Here is a 17,296-nt window from a genome sequence, read left to right as displayed (position 1 = left end):
AAGAGTATTGGTATTGTACGTAAAATATTTACAAATGAGTTTTGCCGATGACATAGATCGTGCTCATTTAAAATGGCTGGGTTCAAAATTGGACCGACCAGGAAGTTGAGGTTCCAATTTTTCACCCAAATTGGGTTGTTTTTTTACCCAACAATTTTATGAGTGTCCCATTAAAGGAGAAAACGTTCAAAACTTCCAAATGGAAGACAATACATCAGATGAAGAAAGATGAGATCAAATCACTTATTGAAATAACATATCAATATCATCGATCAAATAATTGCTCACCAGTGCAGGTCTGACACAGTATGAAGGTCATCAAGATCCTGGCAGCAAATGACGGCGACATGGTGGGGATGGATGTTGAAACTGAACTTGAAACTGAACATGCCTGTGTGGAGTCTGACTTTGAAAAATTCAACAGGACGTGCGTGACGTCATTTCAAACTTCAGACAAGCCTTTTAAGTCGCGCAAAAAAAATATCACAAAGAGTAAACATGCATTAAAGCTATGTGTTCTCATTTCTTTTTTTCAACCTGTACTGTGAACCAAAAGGCCGACGACACTATATGTTGATTTTACATGGAAATCTCATATCATGACTATTTCCACGAAAATGGCCAAGAGTATTGGTATTGTACGTAAAACCCGTCATCTAATCTGCTCCGAGGCAGCCACTATGCTATACTATTCAATGAGCTATCCGAATATGAACTATTGTAATATCGCTTGGGCTAGTACTCACCAGCCAGCCCCCGGAGGGTTTTTTAGACATTCTCCATCACATTTATTTAATCGATGTACATTTGAAATGTTTTTGTATGTGAAAATAAACAAACAAACAAAATTATATATGCATTTATATATGAGCTTCTCACGAATAGCAGAGGGAAGGTGACCCTGTCTGCATTCTGCAGCAGCAACCTCTAAGATGGGGACCTTGCAGGGACAGCAACCTGCACATTAAAGGCGCAACCCGAAATCAACACGTTGGTATGCAGCGGAAGAGTTTGACAGCTTGTTACAAACTATATATATATATATATATATATATAACATATATATATATGTTATATATATATATGTTATATATATATATATATACCCACTATCCCACGGTAACATTACTGACATTTACTGGTTGAAGTTATATGTGAAAGGAAAGAAAGAACGAATCAATTTAGGAGGTGATTCGTTCACTCTCGTTCACTGAAACGTGTCCTTCATTTTGAACAAATCGTTCACTCACGAGCCAACACTACCGTGCATGAACGTCACCTTGTTCAAAGAATAAAACCAACACCATGCATAAACTCACAACAAATTACATACCAGCAAATCAGTGCGACTTCTGCTGTTGCCTTTGCAAGACCTGTTCAGATATGCGTCATCATGAATTTACACGATAAATAGGTTAAATAGATTAAGAACCACTGATTTACATAAATGTAACCATTTATTGCTATAAATCTGTCTGACATACACATTATTGGTTTGTCTCTATTTAATCCGAAACTAATGAAAAAAAGTTAATATTTTCTGTTGACAACTGCTTGAATTATCATTTTTCAAAATGATAATTGGTTTTGACCCATTCTATATATTTTTAAAAGGCGACGTCATCCTGCAATCGTCCAATCGCGCAACTCAGTGGGTTTGAGGTGGGGAGTTTTGTCTACCAATCAAATCTGGTTTCTTCTTCCGGTCTACCTAACATGGCTAACTCGCACCAGTAGCACTGGTAGCAATTTGAGGAAAGCCGTCAAGCTTTTGTCAAATTCACTAGCGGTATCATATTCCCTGGCCATTGTATTGCAGAGAATTGTTTATTGGAGCGTCTGTTGTTTCACTACTACTGCGGGTCGTTGGAGTTTCACGATCGGTGAGTGATGCAATGTTTTAGCTGTTAACTCGACTTTAAAGGGTTGATGTTTAGTGTGGGGGCTGTAGCTCCGCTAGCCAGCAGGATCCAAAAGCCTAGTTTGCAATAGTTCGTTTTGGATGCTAATCCATTTCGGGACCGCTTCTCGAGTCCAGCAAAAGTCCCAAACAATTATTGACTAGTCTGAGTTAAAACTTTATTGTTTTGCCGTTAAAACGATATTTTATATTATACAAGTGCGTTTCAATAATACATTGGCTCAGAAATTGACATAAGGTACTACAAGGAGAATACTGGAATGTTGCGCATATTGTTTTCGCGGATGACAACAAAAGGGTTTTTGATAACAAGCTGGCAGCTAGCCTACAGTTATGCTAACATTAGCTCACCTAGCCAGATGCCAATCGCTACACAAACTAGTTTACGAACGGCTTTGCTGAGTCTACGGTTATTGTTCTTTTTTTCTTGCACCAAAGGGTGTTCGAGTACAGTATTTAACATTTTAAAAGTTGGTGCTAACGGCGAGTTCAATGTCGTGCTTGGAGTCAAACAGGTTACCCCCCTACCACCACCACCAGGTAGCTAGCGGTCGGCCTATATTCGGTGTTAGCTCTGGAAGCGGTCGTTAAAACTCGTAAACGTTTTTAGTTGTTGTTAGTTTTAAACGCTCACCTGCAGGGTACATGATAATAATGTGTTAAATTGAGTAGGGATCGTGACGGAGGCACACTCAACAAGCTAACTTAGTAGTTTCCCTAACTTAACGTAATGGTCAACTTAACGTAAGCTTATAGACAAGTTTTCCGTCAATGTATATTTTACGTTAACAGTATGCGTCTTTTTGTGTCCTCTATCCAGATAGACCTGGCTTCTCGTGATATTTTGGCCTTTGAGGGGGGGCTCCACTGAGCAGGGGCCCAAACTGTAGCAATAGGGACCTTCATCTTGTTTACTGAGTCCTCTGGAGACTCCTGGGTTGTCCAGCCAAGATGTCCTCCATCTTGCCATTTACTCCTCCTGTGGTGAAGAGGCTTTTGGGCTGGAAGAAGTCAACCAACGGACCCGGTGGAGCGGGTGGCGGAGAACAGAATGGCCAGGAGGAGAAATGGTGTGAAAAGGCTGTAAAGAGTTTAGTGAAGAAGCTCAAGAAGACAGGACAGCTGGATGAGCTGGAGAAAGCTATAACCACGCAGAACTGCAACACTAAGTGTGTCACCATCCCCAGGTATGATGGCATCATTCAAGAATTTGTAAAAGAAAAATGTAAAACTTTTGTTTACTGCTTTTCCTCGCGTCAACTTGCAACCTTGATGACCAGACTGGTGTTCAGTGGGAACACTGATAGGCTAGCAAAAACCATTTCAGATGTTTGTATGTCTCGAGATAACACCTCAGTTATCGCCTGAGAATTGTTCGAGACCTCACTTACTGTTGTCTTTGTCGAAGTACAGTGGCTACCTTAGTGTGGATGAATTTCTTTTGTGCGATGTGTGACGTTTTTCATTTGTGTTAATTTGCTCTCTGTCATCAAAGTTTTAAATGCAAATGAAAAGTTGTTGATTGCCTGACTCGGATAAATAAAGCTAAAATGAATAGATAAAAAAAAAAAAAAAATCATTGACATTTTTCTGGTTGTTTTTTTGGGTGGGGCAGCAATTGCTCAGAAATATGGGGACTGAGTTCACCAAATACGATAGAGCAGTGGGACACATCAGGCCTTTACAGCTATTCGGACCAAACAAGGTGAACATTCTCATCACTCAATGACCGACATTGTTTACCTCATTGTCATGTGATAATTATTACAACAAATGATTTCATTATCATCACGACACGGTCTGATCTGTTATTAATTTCCTGTCCTCGCTTGTTTCCATCTTGTTCCTTTGTCATCCCTCTGCCATCTGTTAAGATCCCTTGATGGCCACTTTCAGGGGTCCCACAGGAAGGGGCTTCCCCATGTTATCTATTGCCGTTTGTGGCGGTGGCCAGATCTCCACAGCCACCATGAACTGCGTGCAATCGAGGCCTGTGAGTATGCCTTTCACCTCAAGAAGGATGAGGTCTGCATCAACCCCTACCATTATCAGAGGGTCGAGACTCCAGGTAAGATGGCTTTCATTTGTAACCCTTCAAACTTGCATAAAACAACTTGTTTGTTCAATCTTTAAATTCTCCCTGGTTGGAGCTGCTTTCTCCTCCCCCTCTAATGACAAATATTTCACAAATATTTTTTTAAATTTCAGGGGGGAGTGAGCCACATGCTTTTGTTTGAGAGGGCAGTTAATATTAAATTTCTGCAATCGTATTTTTGACTCCTTGGCCAACTTTTAAAGTGGTCTGATACTGTGTTGGAGACACCTGGTCGAGACGATCAAGTGCATAGAAAGGAAAAAAAATCACCTTTGTCTGAATATATTCCCATCAAATGCAAAAAAAAATTGATAGGCCAACATACATTTTGTACAAGATTTTCCAGTGTGTAGTGTTGGTAAAAAGTCGGGCTACCAAATTTCTTACCAAGTTTCTTTTCCCCAAAAAGGTACTATTTGCAAAATTTGAAAAGCTGAGCCACATTTAAGTGGAGAATGTAAACGTATAAACTTCAACTTTAAAAATCAAAGTGTGGTCAAATCAAACACAGCACCTAAAACTGTGTTTTTGGACAGCTCCAGCAAATTATATTTCATGCACAGGCTGAAGAGGTGTTGTATGTGTCCTCTGAGTTTATTTCAAATAAATACAAAGTTGTGTTAAACCTATACATGCCTTGTGACATGATGAAGGACAGTTGGATCCAATTTAATGTTACTACTTCGCAGTCCTTCTCAAACAGTGGGTCAGAAGCACCGAGTGAGGCAAACAATGTGTGAGCCAAGTGATGGTGTGTTTTTCCACTAATAACAATTGTATCTTTAAAATGTAAGCCAAATTTGATGATGCTTTAAGTTGAGACTACGGAACTTGACTATTTCTCCACAGTTCTGCCTCCAGTTCTTGTGCCAAGACACTCTGAAATTCTGACAGAGTTGCCACCTCTGGATGACTACACTCATTCCATACCCGAGAACACAAACTTTCCTGCAGGAATTGATCCTCCAAATAACTACATACCAGGTACGCTTACTGTCGTATAACTTGAAGGAAGTCAGTAAATGAATACTTAAATGAATTTGTGAATAAATGTGAATGAATAAAAGTGCATTCCTGGTCCGAGTCACGCTAGATACCATTTCATTGTTCTGCCATGCCCTTAATTGAACAGAAACGCCTCCGCCTGGTTACATCAGTGAGGATGGAGAGGCCAGTGATCAACAGATCAATCAAAGCATGGATACAGGTACCACAAACTAGGGTCTTAAGACACCGTTTGGTTTGTTTGTTTGTTTGTTTGTTCTTCACTACTAGGGGGCCACATTTCCTGACCGAATATATTGGAGGAGAAAGAAATTATTTTAAATATGTTCTGGTCCATGAATAGAAAAAGTCTGTGAATAACAGGTCAACAGCAGTTTCTTACCAAACATGTCGTCACATGTCCCTTAACATTTTATGCAGATATAAAGAAAAATATGACCTAAAAAGCGTACACATGATAGATTTGCATTGCAATTTATTTTGCTTTATTTTTTTAATTTGTTGAGTAATTGCCCCCTATTGAAATGCATTGGGAAAATGGGGCACATTTTTGTAAACGTACAGATGAAACCTTCAAAAAACGCTGGTATACTTCCAATATGGGTTCTCCACAAGAAAATTGAGGTCCGTGTCCCCCTGGCACTAACTCCGCCCTTCCATTAAGAAAAAAAGTTTTGATTTTGACTCCAGAACTTTTTTCAAAAGTATTCCTTGATCTATTTCACCCCATTTGGATGGTAGATAAAAATAAAAAATCCTGGTTGGGGCAAAAATAGTTATGAAAGTTTTGTGGCCCAAATAGGAGCTCATTGACCTGAGTCTTTTATTGTCATTGTGCATTAGTTGCTTTATTCTATTAGCAGTTCTCTGTGATTCTTTTACTCCAGTCTCGTCTTTTTCATCACACATCTTACTACTTGTCTGCCGCATGTTGTTGCTTTTGTAAAACCAATCTTTAAATTTGATGTGCTTTTGCCAGGTTCTCCAGCAGAGATGTCTCCCAGCACTCTGTCACCTGTCAATCACAGTATGGGTAAGAAAGCAATTCATTGTAACTGAGGTTATCAAGGCATACACAAGACATCGTCTGAATGAGGATTACACTGTCTATCTCTGTAGACCTGCAACCAGTGACTTACTCAGAACCGGCTTTTTGGTGCTCAATAGCCTACTATGAGCTAAACCAACGTGTTGGGGAGACCTTCCATGCCTCACAGCCCTCGTTGACTGTCGATGGATTTACAGATCCATCCAACTCTGAGCGATTCTGCTTAGGTCTGCTGTCTAATGTCAACAGAAATGCCACTGTAGAGATGACGCGAAGGCATATAGGTAAGAATCTTCCAAAGGATGTGACCTTTTTTGAAAAACAGTTTTACAAACTTGGATCATGATTTTCTGATTCTATGAGAATTGTGGTTTTGTTGTGTTATATACAGGAAGAGGTGTTAGACTCTACTACATTGGCGGAGAAGTGTTTGCTGAGTGTCTGAGTGATAGTGCCATCTTTGTCCAGAGTCCAAACTGCAATCAGCGGTATGGATGGCATCCAGCAACAGTGTGTAAAATTCCGCCAGGTAACATGCCAAAGCTATCTGTCCTATTATCCTTTGCAGCATTTTAGCAAGTGCTTTAGTTTCCATGTTAGTCAAAATGCAAGACATTTAACGAAAGTTGCGTACCGTTGTGTCTTCTTAGATCTTCTGCAATTCTTATTACATTTTTAAACAGCACAGAGATTTCTTTTGTAATTGAAACACCCCCAAATATTTCCATGGATTTTGAGGGTCACTGGAACACATTAATTCTATTACAATGTAATTGATTTGATAGATGCATATTGCGTAACAGAAAACGAAATCTCAATTTTCTCACAAATGTACTGTTCGTAAATCAAGTCTTGCTTTTAATAAGTTAGTTTCTTGTCATCAATCACAAAAGAAAAGTGTTTGTTTTCCAATGTCAAAAACACTTGTCCATTTACCTTTCCTCTGTACCTCTTCTTTACCCCCCCCACTCAGGTTGTAATTTAAAAATCTTTAACAATCAAGAATTTGCAGCTCTGCTAGCCCAGTCTGTGAACCAGGGCTTTGAAGCGGTGTACCAGCTCACTCGGATGTGCACCATCCGTATGAGCTTCGTCAAAGGCTGGGGAGCAGAGTACAGGTGATCCTATCACTTTACGTGTCCATCAATAGAAGCTGTTGAAAGGAGCGCATTGAGAGAATTCTAACTGTTTGTCGACCCAATGTGGTAATCTATATTTTTCCATACTGATGTATCCATGCGGTTTTTCTAGTTTGATATCTGAAAATGTGTGAAAAGTTTCAACCCAAGTATCCACACGATAGTTTGATTCATTATTTTTATTTGTTTGTTTGGTTCACAGAAGGCAGACGGTTACGAGCACTCCGTGCTGGATCGAGTTACATTTGAATGGTCCTCTACAGTGGCTCGATAAGGTCTTGACCCAGATGGGTTCCCCGTCTGCACGCTGCTCCAGTATGTCTTAAAACAAGGATGAAACGCCACACTCCTCGAAAGAAAATGGTTACAAAGATCAAATTTCAATTGAGTCCCATCTTTCAAATCCCAGCAAAACAATTTGTGTTCATTGCATAGTATTTGTTCCCCTTCTCCACAGAGCTCAATAGAATTTGGCACTTTGTTAGTCATCTTTCATGCACCTTGTTCAACTGCTTCTTCCCAAATCGTGTATTACATCTATTTGAGGTACAAATACATTGTAAAGTATTCTTGTCCAGGAAGTAGGCGAAATACCAAAAATGTAAGAATATTTCTCACTCCATGGCTTGTGTGCTAAGATATTTGCTCTGGACCTTCTCTCAAGTATTGTTCTGAGCATATGTTTTCATTTCTCAAAGAAATATTGCCCATGTTTTGTCAGGGTTCAGGGAGCTTATTGAAGGTAGCCATGGAGTGGAACCTTTTTTTTTTTTTTTTTTTAAACAAAAAAACAATGAAATCAACCTCACTGTATGCTAGACTTGAATCCCCTACCCCCCTTTTTTTTTTCTTTTTTAAACTCGTGTCGTTATAAGACATACTACTTAACTGACAAATAGGAATGTTGGTTTAAAAATCCCAAACCCTAAACAAACTGAAAGTTCAGTGTGTTTGTTAATTTCTTTGTCATTATATGGCAGTATTTGTCCATGGTGAAGTTCACTCTCATCCCAACATCCAGCCTGGTTTACAAATGAGGCTTTGAGGGTTGCACTTGGCAGGGACCAGAGAATATCAACTATTAGCAAGAGCTTCTTTTGTCTCACTTTCCAAGAGGCATTTAATCGTCACATCAGGATCAATTGAAGTTATCAATGAGTATTCATCATTGGTTTTAGCCTATATCCCAATTGTTTTGCTACTTCTTTGTATTCTCATGTATTTTTATATATAAATCTATGTAAAATGTTCTCATAGAGTGATATTTTCAAAAACACAGCTGCCAGCAAAACTAACCTGGGGGCTGAGGATCATTCCTTTATTTGGCCTGAAAGGTTCAGCTGACATTAATTTCCTTCCATCTGTGACTCCTTGCTTCAGTGGAAAAAAAGTATTTGCTACTTTGCAATGGCCCTTCCTTCATCTCTTTACAACAACCACCTTTTTGTGCTTCATCAAGATTTACTGTCAGCTAGCTTTCGAAGTGTTCTCAGAACATGGGAGATTGCTTTTCTTTCTTCCCAAAGAAAAGTGCTAATGTGCCCCCTCACTGGGACTGTTGGTGTTAAGTGTATTGTATTTGTTCTGTCTATAAAATATAGTAAAACAATACTTATCTGCTCTTCCTTTATTGTCTATAAGTATGTTGCTGGAGCAAGTTTGACATGTGCCCTTCCCTCTTAATGTAAATGTGCTCACTTTGAGCCACTAGCGATTGTACTTGAAGTGGATTTGGGGAAATTAACCATGTTTTAGGAGAGACCAGTGTTACATCGTTTTGTCTTTGGCCGCCAAAATATGAATGTGAAACCGTACCTTACAGAAACTGATGTGGACCACGCGTACAGACGCACAATAGTAGAACGTGTGTATTTAACAGTTTTCTTTTTGCAAAGCAGTCATTACAGTAGATGTTGCAATTTTACCAGTAGAGGGCGGTATTATTAGAGCTTTTTTTCCCCTTGACCATAAGCTTCTCAGGCGTGGGGCATATTATGCAGACTTAATAAAACAATAATAATAAAGATTTTTATCTTCATGACTCATGTTTTTGACTTATAGTTTTATGTTGGGTTTTCTGTGGTCGAACAAATTTGGACAATAATTTTCAGGATTTTTTTAAATCGCATTTTTAGTGGGACCTACTTAAAAATATTTATACCTAAAAGTCAATAAACGTATTCCCATAGTTATTTTGATGATTAATCTGTATTGTAGAGAATTTAAAGCTACCTCCGCTTTGTTTCTCCCTAGTTGTATTAATCCGTACATAGATTGTAACTTGGACAACTCTAACGAAGCTTAGTTTTTCCCTCCCAGGCCGCCATAGCTGACGTTAGACGTAAATTGCTCTTGCTAATTGTTCATTGAGGGAACATGGCATTTACTCTTTACTCACTGATCCAAGCAGCAATTCTCTGCGTGAATGCTGTAGCAGTACTGCACGAAGAACGATTTTTGAGTAGAAGTAAGTAATGGTAACTACATTGCCTTCAGTATACGGAAATGTTATTGTTTTGTCGTTGTACGGTTAATGTTAGCTACCTTGCTAACGGCAAGAAGTAATACTGCTTGACCCAGGTTGACATAACTTTTCCAGTGAAGGGATAGTAAGAAACGTTCACTATTAAAACGTTTTTCTCTTCTCGATTCAAGCTACTTTGAATTTAGATTCATACAATCATTACGTGAACGTTTGCGCTTCAATGAATGACAGGTGCAACATTGTTGTTACTGTGTGTTGTGTGGCTGTCTTATTTTGTTTTTGTTGGCTTGTCGTTGATGGTTTTATTATACCTAATGTGTTTATGTTGGAATAAAAGATTGAACTAGGAAAAAAAAACATTTGTTGTGTGTAGTTGGATGGGGCGTGGACCAGGGCGTTGGAGGATTTGGTGATGAACCAGGCATCAAAGTTCAGATGATGACGCTGATTCGCTCTGTGCGTACCGTCATGAGAGGTGAGCCACATTTTGCCAGGAAAACCTTTTCAAGGGTGCATATCAACACAAGTCCATTGACACATATTTTTCTTGCCATCGCAGTGCCTTTGATTGCAGTGAATTCAGTGTGTATCGTTTTGTTGCTGCTGTTTGGATGAAGAGAACTAATGGACAAACCCATTTACCTCCAATTTCACAACCTCAGGACGCTGTGGACTTAACAGAACATTTAATGTCGATAGGGTGACAATGATCGAAAATTATGTCGGTATGTCATGCTTTTTCTGCAGTGGTTTAACACGCTCTTCTGTGGTAAATTTCATTCTAAGATGAACACAATTACCGAAAAGGTTCGGTTTGATTAATGTAAATTAAATATGAAATCCTTTATATTCTTGTATACGTGCTCCATAATAAAGAATTTATGTGACGCCATCTCGAATTTCCCTTTTGACCTTTAGTTCTCTTGTCCTATTGTGGCTGCCGTACTTCAGTCGCCCGACCACAACTTCCTCTTACAAACAAACAGGACTGAAGGTTTTGTATTTGTTCTGCTGAATGTAAAAAAAATAAAATGATGAGAAGCCTTCAGAATTATATTTTGGCCTCGCTATCTGTACCCTGCATTTATTTCGTCTATGTACACATCTACTGTTCTCATAAATTACTGAAAACAAGTACACTCTGCTGGGAGAAACTCCCAAAACTTTCCTACCTGTTTCTGAAATATGTGACCAAAGCTCTTATTTGGAGACAGGGCTGCTTGTACAAGCCACGCCGAAAGAAGGGATGTGACGTATTTTACGCCGTCTACAACTGCAGGTAAGATCGTATACTGTCTTCGCAATGCTTCTGTGTAGGATGAGACAGTTGATCGTTTTTCAGAATGGACACAGCGCTTCTGAGGAGGTTTTGCGATGCTACAGGTTATGGTTGGGACTATCCAGACAGCGAATACAGAGACATTCCTCTGTGCTTCCCTGAGGTTCTGTGCCGCACACTTTTGCTCATGGCCATTACTGATCACAACTTCCGGCTGAGCCCAGTTGGTAAGTTTATTATTCCCCGATGAACTCCTACAGAATATTTGCACGTGTTGCAAATATTTGCGTATTTTTCAAATTTACTTATACATCTATGCTTCCCCACGACTGTAAACAATATATTATTCTGATTAATATGAATAATAAAACATCTGTAATCTTAATACATATAATATTAATACATCAACCAAGTGGCAAAACCCCATCATCTTTATCCGTATTAGGGTGCGGCTGAGTTGCTGATAATGTAAGGATTACATGTAATGCACAGGTGTCAAACCCAGGGGCCAGATACGGCCCGCCGCGTAATTTTATGTAGCCAGCAAAGAAAAATTGTGCATCAAATTTGTGTGTCAATTCTAAAATTGACACAAAAATGAGAAAGAGCACAAACTGCATCCAAATCAGCCAGCGGAGGTTAATTACGGGCAGCAGCATAGAAATGTGTTTTGAATTGTTTCTTGAATGCTTCTACCGAGGTTGTAGCTCTGATATCTATGAGTAGGACATTCCAAAGCTCTTTTATTATGACACTGCAATGTTTTCTTTTGTAAGTTTAATATTTTACCAATGTAATTTGTCTGAATGACTTTTCCAGGTCTGGTTTGTGTGCGCCAGAGCATTAAAACCCATCAGCCAGTTGATGAGTTGAAGAAAGGTCCCTTTACGTTGCAAGTTCAAGTCCTCGTGTACAGAACCTTGGATGTCGGTGTGGAGGTAGATGTCTTGCTTTCTGCCACTTCCCGTTCCAAGAGTCTTGTGTGGGAGAGTATCTTAACACTGATGTCCAAGAACAAGTACCAACAAGCCAAAAATGAGAGTGAGCATCACTGTTTTTTGTAAATGTCTTGTTTTCACGTTCAAACTTTCCAATGTTGGAAACTTCCCTTAAGCAGCATGGTAAACTAGTGGCTTAGCTTCCTCGTAGTTCTGTGGTTTGGGTTATGAATGTCTTCTCTGACTACTTCCTCGCACATTACAACATAAGGGTCAAGACTCTAAATGGCCCATCCTGTGTAGGCATCAAAGTACAATTGACTTGACGATCAATCCAGGGTGTACCACCGCATCTCTCCCAAAGCCAACAGGGATTGGCTCCCACTTAATGAAGTTTTGACACTCGCCCTATGATTGGCTGGCGATGGCCCAAGGTGGTCCACGTTCTGCTCTATAAATTCATCTTGGCACTGTGTACAGATAGCTCTAAATACAGAACTATGGTTCTGTTGCTAGCCACCCCAAAATCCAGAAAGATCTCTTGGCTTCATCACCTAGAACTGTAAAGCATATCTCTGCAGACCTTGCTGGGAAAAAAAATTAAGTAAGAGATGCCTAGTATAGCAGATACTAAAGATGCATGGATCACTGTTAAAAAAAACTGTAGATGAATTTTCTAATGTCCCTATTTTTAATGAAAATTTAGCTGAAATAATTTTACATCCATTTACATCAGGAATTAATTGTCCTACAGTTAGTTGTGATGTCACGGATCCTCAACAGACTCATTGTTTTTATAGTGTAGAAGTATTTTTGTGTAAAAAAACACCTATATGTAAATTCTCTTTTGGCTCAAGTACATGCTGACACGAATCACAGCAACCTGAGTGGAATCTTTTTGTGTGCAGTTGCAATGGCCGCTCAAATGGATGAAGCTATGCTCCAGGACGTCAAACAAGTGGATCTCAGAGTTCCCTTAAGTGCTAGTCCACTTTGTGCCTGGTCCTTCTTGGACTATTGGTTCTTCTATCTGCCAGCCAGTCTGTTTGGCTTCAAGTTGCGGACCATTTCAAGTCTATGGATGTTGTCTGTCTGCTTGGCTGAAATAGAAAAGCACAATGGTAACTTAACATCAACTGAGTTTGTGGTTGAATTCGAAGTTATAATGGCTTTGTAGCATTTATAGGTTGGATTTGTTACTTTGCTTTTTTTCTGCATCACCAGTGTTTGGAGTCATCACATCTCCACTGAACATCATGGCCCACTTTGAGGATCGTTTGTTGGCACCAAGCAAAGTGACTCTTTCATTCACGAGATGTCAGTCATCTACCCAAGACCTCAGCTTCCAAATGCAGCAACACGGAGGCAGCAAGATTCACTTAGCGGGAATGATATTCAGGACCTGACTGAAACAGGAAATAGTCATATCCCCAAGTATATGTTGGGACTTTTCTTCTCTCCTACCTTAGTGTGTGATGCATCATGAAAGTAAAACAACCATCTTCACCATGGTCGACAGATTTTCCAAAACAGTCTGATTCGTAGCTTTGGAAACCTATGAGCATAATTATAATATTTATTCATTGGCAGTGTCAGTCCCATTTTTTTCCACGAAATATTTTTACATTTGACCATAAACTGCAGCCTACTTCTCTACTGTAGGCCTCATTCCATGTCAGATGGGAGGCAGTTCAATATTTGATCTCATAAAGCTGCTTGAATTTTTCATGTACTATGTAAGAGACTGTTGTCCTTTATAATTTAGTAAAACACCTTCACTCAGTAGAACAGAAATAAATGGATTTTCATCCTTCCCTGCACTGTACCAACATTTCTTGAAATTATTATTTACTAGAGTGTATCACAAATATTATATTGAAAACAACACAGGAACCAGATGAAAGAAGGATTAACTCGGGCGGGGCAGTGACAGATGAGAACTGCGTCTTCTAACAACAGGCAATTCTCTGCCAGGTTTGAAAGAAAGGGTTGAATCATGAACAGCTACAATTTTTATTGTTGCCATCACTGGATCCAACAGAGATAGGAGTCACTTCCAACAACTTGGAAAATACCAACAGCTTAACCCCCTAAGAAAAGTGCTCCTATAGTTGTGGGTAATTATTTGATATGTCAATATTCACTCTGATTTTATCCCACAATGTTTCTAATTCACTAGTTGTCCTTTATTTGCATTGGGACTGATCATCCGTCAACCATTGGAGCATCCTGCTATGATAGTGAGGGAGCCATGCTAAGTGATGTTGGATCAAATGAGGGCGGGTACAGACAATCTCTGTTGCCGAGACCAGAAAGTGATTTTCATTATTTGCACTGCAAGAGCTGCACATCACACCCTGCTGAACCAGGTGAGTTTCTTATTTTTGAATTTATGATTTATTTTTTTGAAAGGAGGCTACAATTACGGCTGGGAAGTGTTTAAGGACAGATGTGAGGGTTTTTATTATGTTGCTATTCACAAATGTATTTAGCATTAAAAAAACAACTAGATTTCAAAAGATCATAATTTCCTGAATTAATTTGAAAACTTTCTAATATTTGAAATCTGATCTGTTGTGTTTGTCAAATTGCGTTACGTATGGCAATTGTATTGAAGTCATGTTCTAATGCTGCTTTATGAATGATTTTGTCCAAGTTGTGATGGATATAATTAATATAATATATATATATATAATATAATATAGCAAATAATATAATTTGCTAGATATATCACTACTGTGAAATGAAGATTTTATGCCTTGGTGCTAGCAAAGCTTCTCGCATTCATCCCTAAAACAAAAACAGACTTGGTGAATTCAAACTGATGAAGTGTTCTATCAAATGCATTGAAATCCTTTTTATCTTTTAGCTATTGTCTCCATTGTTGCTCAGCCCCAACCACAAGGTAGAGATGGGCAGGCTTTAACATGTACATGGTTGTTATTATTTATTCATAGAGTCCTGATTCTGTCATGGTTATGAATCAGTCAAGTGAAAGAAGGTCAGTGTGTGGTGCTACGTCACAGACTGCTATGCTTTTTGCCTACTCAATGGAATGGTCTTTTGTTAAATGTAAGCCGCAAAAAATGTTTGTCTTTTATGGCTGGAACAACTGTCTCCATTATTTCGCTCTTTCGAGTCTCCATTTTCAAAGAAGTCCTCCTCAGGGAGCTATGTTATTTTTGCTTCTCTTAAGAGTACTACTACCATTTATTTATTCAGTGAGGCCAGTTGTAAAAGACAGTTTCTTCTGCTTAAAAGGTCCTTGTGAGGACTACTGTAATCATAAAATAACACAAGAAATGATTATTGTATTGTATTACAATCCAGTACAATATAATACTTTATCCATATAGCTGCAGCTGTAATAAAGTGCATCACATATATCAGTGGGACAAGCACAATGACGGTGAAAACAGTTAATTGAAACACAAATGCCAAAGACTAAAAAGATCGAACGAGTTTTAAAAAATGGACAGTGAGGGGGCTCGCCTAACATCCAAGGGGAGGTCATTTCAGAGGGAAGGACCGGCAACAGAAAAAGCCCGATCCCCTCTGAGGCGCCGCTTATTATTATTGTATTGTTTTTATTGTACTTAAGAGTTACCCATTTAAAACGTGATTATGTTCTGGACTTTGCGTCAGAGTAGAACAGCACTATTAAGATCTGTTTGCACTAACAATGGATGAATCTCATTTTAAAAATATATTACCACCTCAAACTTTTGCATATACAGATATTTTGATTATTTTAAACTGTAGCGGCACATCGAATATTATCTTTAGAGTGAAAGGATGTTTGACACTATTTTTATATCTCAGTTGCACATGTTGGAAAGTTACAAAAGTTTACATTAATGAAAAAAAAATCTCCTGTTCCTTTTCTTTTTGGTATTGCTATTATTAATTTGACTAATTTTCTGACTTTTTGCAGCCTAAAGTCGCTCAAAAAGTACATGAAGACACTCGGAAAAGGTGCGTCTCCCAGCAATCCCGTGTCTTCGCCAACAGGGCGCAGCATTGTGCAAGTGTACCATGACTACCAGAAGGTGGCTTTTAAAATGCAATATGAAAATGGCCACGCTGAAGACAATGGCTCTGCCGCCACGACGCAGCAGATCACAAACAAAGACAATACATCATGCAATGAGCAAAAATTATGTATGAGGGATGCCGGCTCTCAACAGATCTCCATGTGGACTGTGAATTCCAGCACATCGGCCTATTCAGGCCCAGAAGACAATTCCACAGACCCACCCGAGACCTTGACAGAGACCTCCACTCTGAACTTTGTTGACGGGCACACCTTGGAGGGTCAAGGAGAGAATCATACTCTCCATGAGGTGGCAATGGTTTACTTGAGAGAGTTTGTGCTTATAGATGATGAGGATGATGGAGACATGTCACTGAGAGAGAAAACAGTAAACAACTTGACTGTCATGGATGGGAAAGCTGCAGACTTGGTGTGTGGGAGATTGGTTAACACTTGCAGCGTTTATGGATTTCAATGTAAGGGTGACTTGTCATCTCCGGAAGATCCGCTTCCTGAGCCCGGGCCTTCGCGTGGAAATCAACACTGCTGCACCTGCGCTATCTTATGACAGGATCTGGAGTTGCACTGTGAAGTCATCCTTAGTGCCGTGGTTCTGAAGCACTCGGGTACAAATTTACTAATTGACAAAACAAGAGCCCAACTTTTTGTAACACACAAAAATTTTAATGTAATCCGAATAAAGATATCATTGTTTTAATCACAAGGAATCTATGCCAGAATCTCTCTGGTGGGGTGAAAAGGTGTAACATCTGCATTGTAGATTTTGCGGAAGGATTTTCAAATGCAAACAGAGGTAAACTCATGTATAACTTTGATACTTTGAAAATGTGCATGTTCATCAAACAACATTTTGTCAGCACACATCAGGCGGTGATAACATATGCGTACTGTATGTATAAATATGACAATAGCGTAAATGTATCTGGGCGATACTGTCTTGCTAATATAACGTTTTGGTGAAGCAGAAAAAAATAGGTTAACCTTGAATCTGTACAGCACAATTCCTGCTTTTGCTCATCTATTATCGACATACATTTTTACTTCACCAGTCATTTGATTATTGTATGTTTTAGTGATTTTTTTTTTTCAACAATGCTGTAGGGCCTACAGCATTGTTGAAAAAGTGTAGGCAGTAAGCTCGGGTGTACAATACACTCTCACATGTGTGGTCTTCACAAATAAGGACTACAAAAAAATTATGAATCTGCATATCAGTCTGTGAATTCACCATCCACCATTCATCCATCCAACCAGGCCTCTTTCATGTTTTTTTTGAATAAATCATTTTGTTGAGCCACAATTCAAACTTAACGAGAGATTTTTATAGGTATT

The 17,296-nt window shown here is 39.1% G+C and overlaps 3 protein-coding genes across 5 annotated transcripts; all 3 read left to right on the top strand.

Annotated features, from left to right (window-relative positions):
• Window positions 1-1,705: 1,705 nt before the first annotated feature.
• On the top strand, window positions 1,706-8,819 carry LOC133154673 (mothers against decapentaplegic homolog 2). 2 transcript variants are annotated; one of them, XM_061279566.1, is made up of 11 exons: window positions 1,706-1,883; window positions 2,746-3,108; window positions 3,537-3,626; window positions 3,796-3,989; window positions 4,866-5,000; window positions 5,149-5,223; window positions 6,001-6,054; window positions 6,141-6,353; window positions 6,461-6,598; window positions 7,043-7,187; window positions 7,411-8,819. In XM_061279566.1, exons 2-11 carry the CDS (start codon window positions 2,873-2,875, stop codon window positions 7,532-7,534), a joined length of 1,404 nt encoding a protein of 467 aa, XP_061135550.1. In that variant the 5' UTR covers window positions 1,706-1,883; window positions 2,746-2,872; the 3' UTR covers window positions 7,535-8,819. The 2 variants fall into 2 exon arrangements, with proteins under 2 accessions (XP_061135550.1, XP_061135549.1); XM_061279565.1 differs by having other exon boundaries at window positions 2,742-3,108.
• Window positions 8,820-9,514: 695 nt separating this feature from the next.
• Window positions 9,515-10,585, top strand: LOC133154688 (immediate early response 3-interacting protein 1). Its single transcript, XM_061279584.1, has 3 exons — window positions 9,515-9,675; window positions 10,067-10,168; window positions 10,253-10,585. The coding sequence occupies exons 1-3, from the start codon at window positions 9,585-9,587 to the stop codon at window positions 10,306-10,308; spliced, it is 249 nt and encodes an 82-aa protein (XP_061135568.1). The 5' UTR covers window positions 9,515-9,584; the 3' UTR covers window positions 10,309-10,585.
• A 53-nt stretch (window positions 10,586-10,638) lies between these two features.
• Window positions 10,639-13,730, top strand: si:ch211-12e13.1 (uncharacterized). Of its 2 annotated transcripts, XM_061279576.1 has the most exons (6): window positions 10,639-10,687; window positions 10,908-10,972; window positions 11,036-11,199; window positions 11,792-12,013; window positions 12,819-13,031; window positions 13,135-13,730. In XM_061279576.1, the coding sequence occupies exons 3-6, from the start codon at window positions 11,037-11,039 to the stop codon at window positions 13,314-13,316; spliced, it is 780 nt and encodes a 259-aa protein (XP_061135560.1). In that variant the 5' UTR covers window positions 10,639-10,687; window positions 10,908-10,972; window position 11,036; the 3' UTR covers window positions 13,317-13,730. The 2 variants fall into 2 exon arrangements, with proteins under 2 accessions (XP_061135560.1, XP_061135559.1); XM_061279575.1 differs by lacking the exon at window positions 10,639-10,687 and having other exon boundaries at window positions 10,725-10,972.
• The last annotated feature ends 3,566 nt before the right edge of the window (window positions 13,731-17,296 follow it).

The sequence above is a fragment of the Syngnathus typhle genome, linkage group LG5, assembly GCF_033458585.1.
Source record: "Syngnathus typhle isolate RoL2023-S1 ecotype Sweden linkage group LG5, RoL_Styp_1.0, whole genome shotgun sequence".
Classification (NCBI taxonomy): Eukaryota; Metazoa; Chordata; class Actinopteri; order Syngnathiformes; family Syngnathidae; genus Syngnathus; species Syngnathus typhle.
Note: the sequence above shows the minus strand (reverse complement) of the source record. Positions and strands in the feature narration are given on the sequence as shown.

Bases quoted from the DNA above. Each gene is read 5' to 3' on its own strand.
- LOC133154688 (XM_061279584.1), top strand. From the start codon at position 9,585: ATGGCATTTACTCTTTACTCACTGATCCAAGCAGCAATTCTCTGCGTG. The intron at 9,676-10,066 runs GTAAGTAATGGT...TGTTGTGTGTAG, and splicing joins AGAACGATTTTTGAGTAGAA to TTGGATGGGGCGTGGACCAG. The intron at 10,169-10,252 runs GTGAGCCACATT...TTGCCATCGCAG, and splicing joins TGTGCGTACCGTCATGAGAG to TGCCTTTGATTGCAGTGAAT.
- si:ch211-12e13.1 (XM_061279575.1), top strand. From the start codon at position 10,725: ATGATGAGAAGCCTTCAGAATTATATTTTGGCCTCGCTATCTGTACCC. The intron at 11,200-11,791 runs GTAAGTTTATTA...TGACTTTTCCAG, and splicing joins CTTCCGGCTGAGCCCAGTTG to GTCTGGTTTGTGTGCGCCAG. The intron at 12,014-12,818 runs GTGAGCATCACT...TTTTGTGTGCAG, and splicing joins CCAACAAGCCAAAAATGAGA to TTGCAATGGCCGCTCAAATG.
- LOC133154673 (XM_061279566.1), top strand. From the start codon at position 2,873: ATGTCCTCCATCTTGCCATTTACTCCTCCTGTGGTGAAGAGGCTTTTG. The intron at 5,224-6,000 runs GTACCACAAACT...TGCTTTTGCCAG, and splicing joins CAATCAAAGCATGGATACAG to GTTCTCCAGCAGAGATGTCT. The intron at 6,055-6,140 runs GTAAGAAAGCAA...CTATCTCTGTAG, and splicing joins ACCTGTCAATCACAGTATGG to ACCTGCAACCAGTGACTTAC.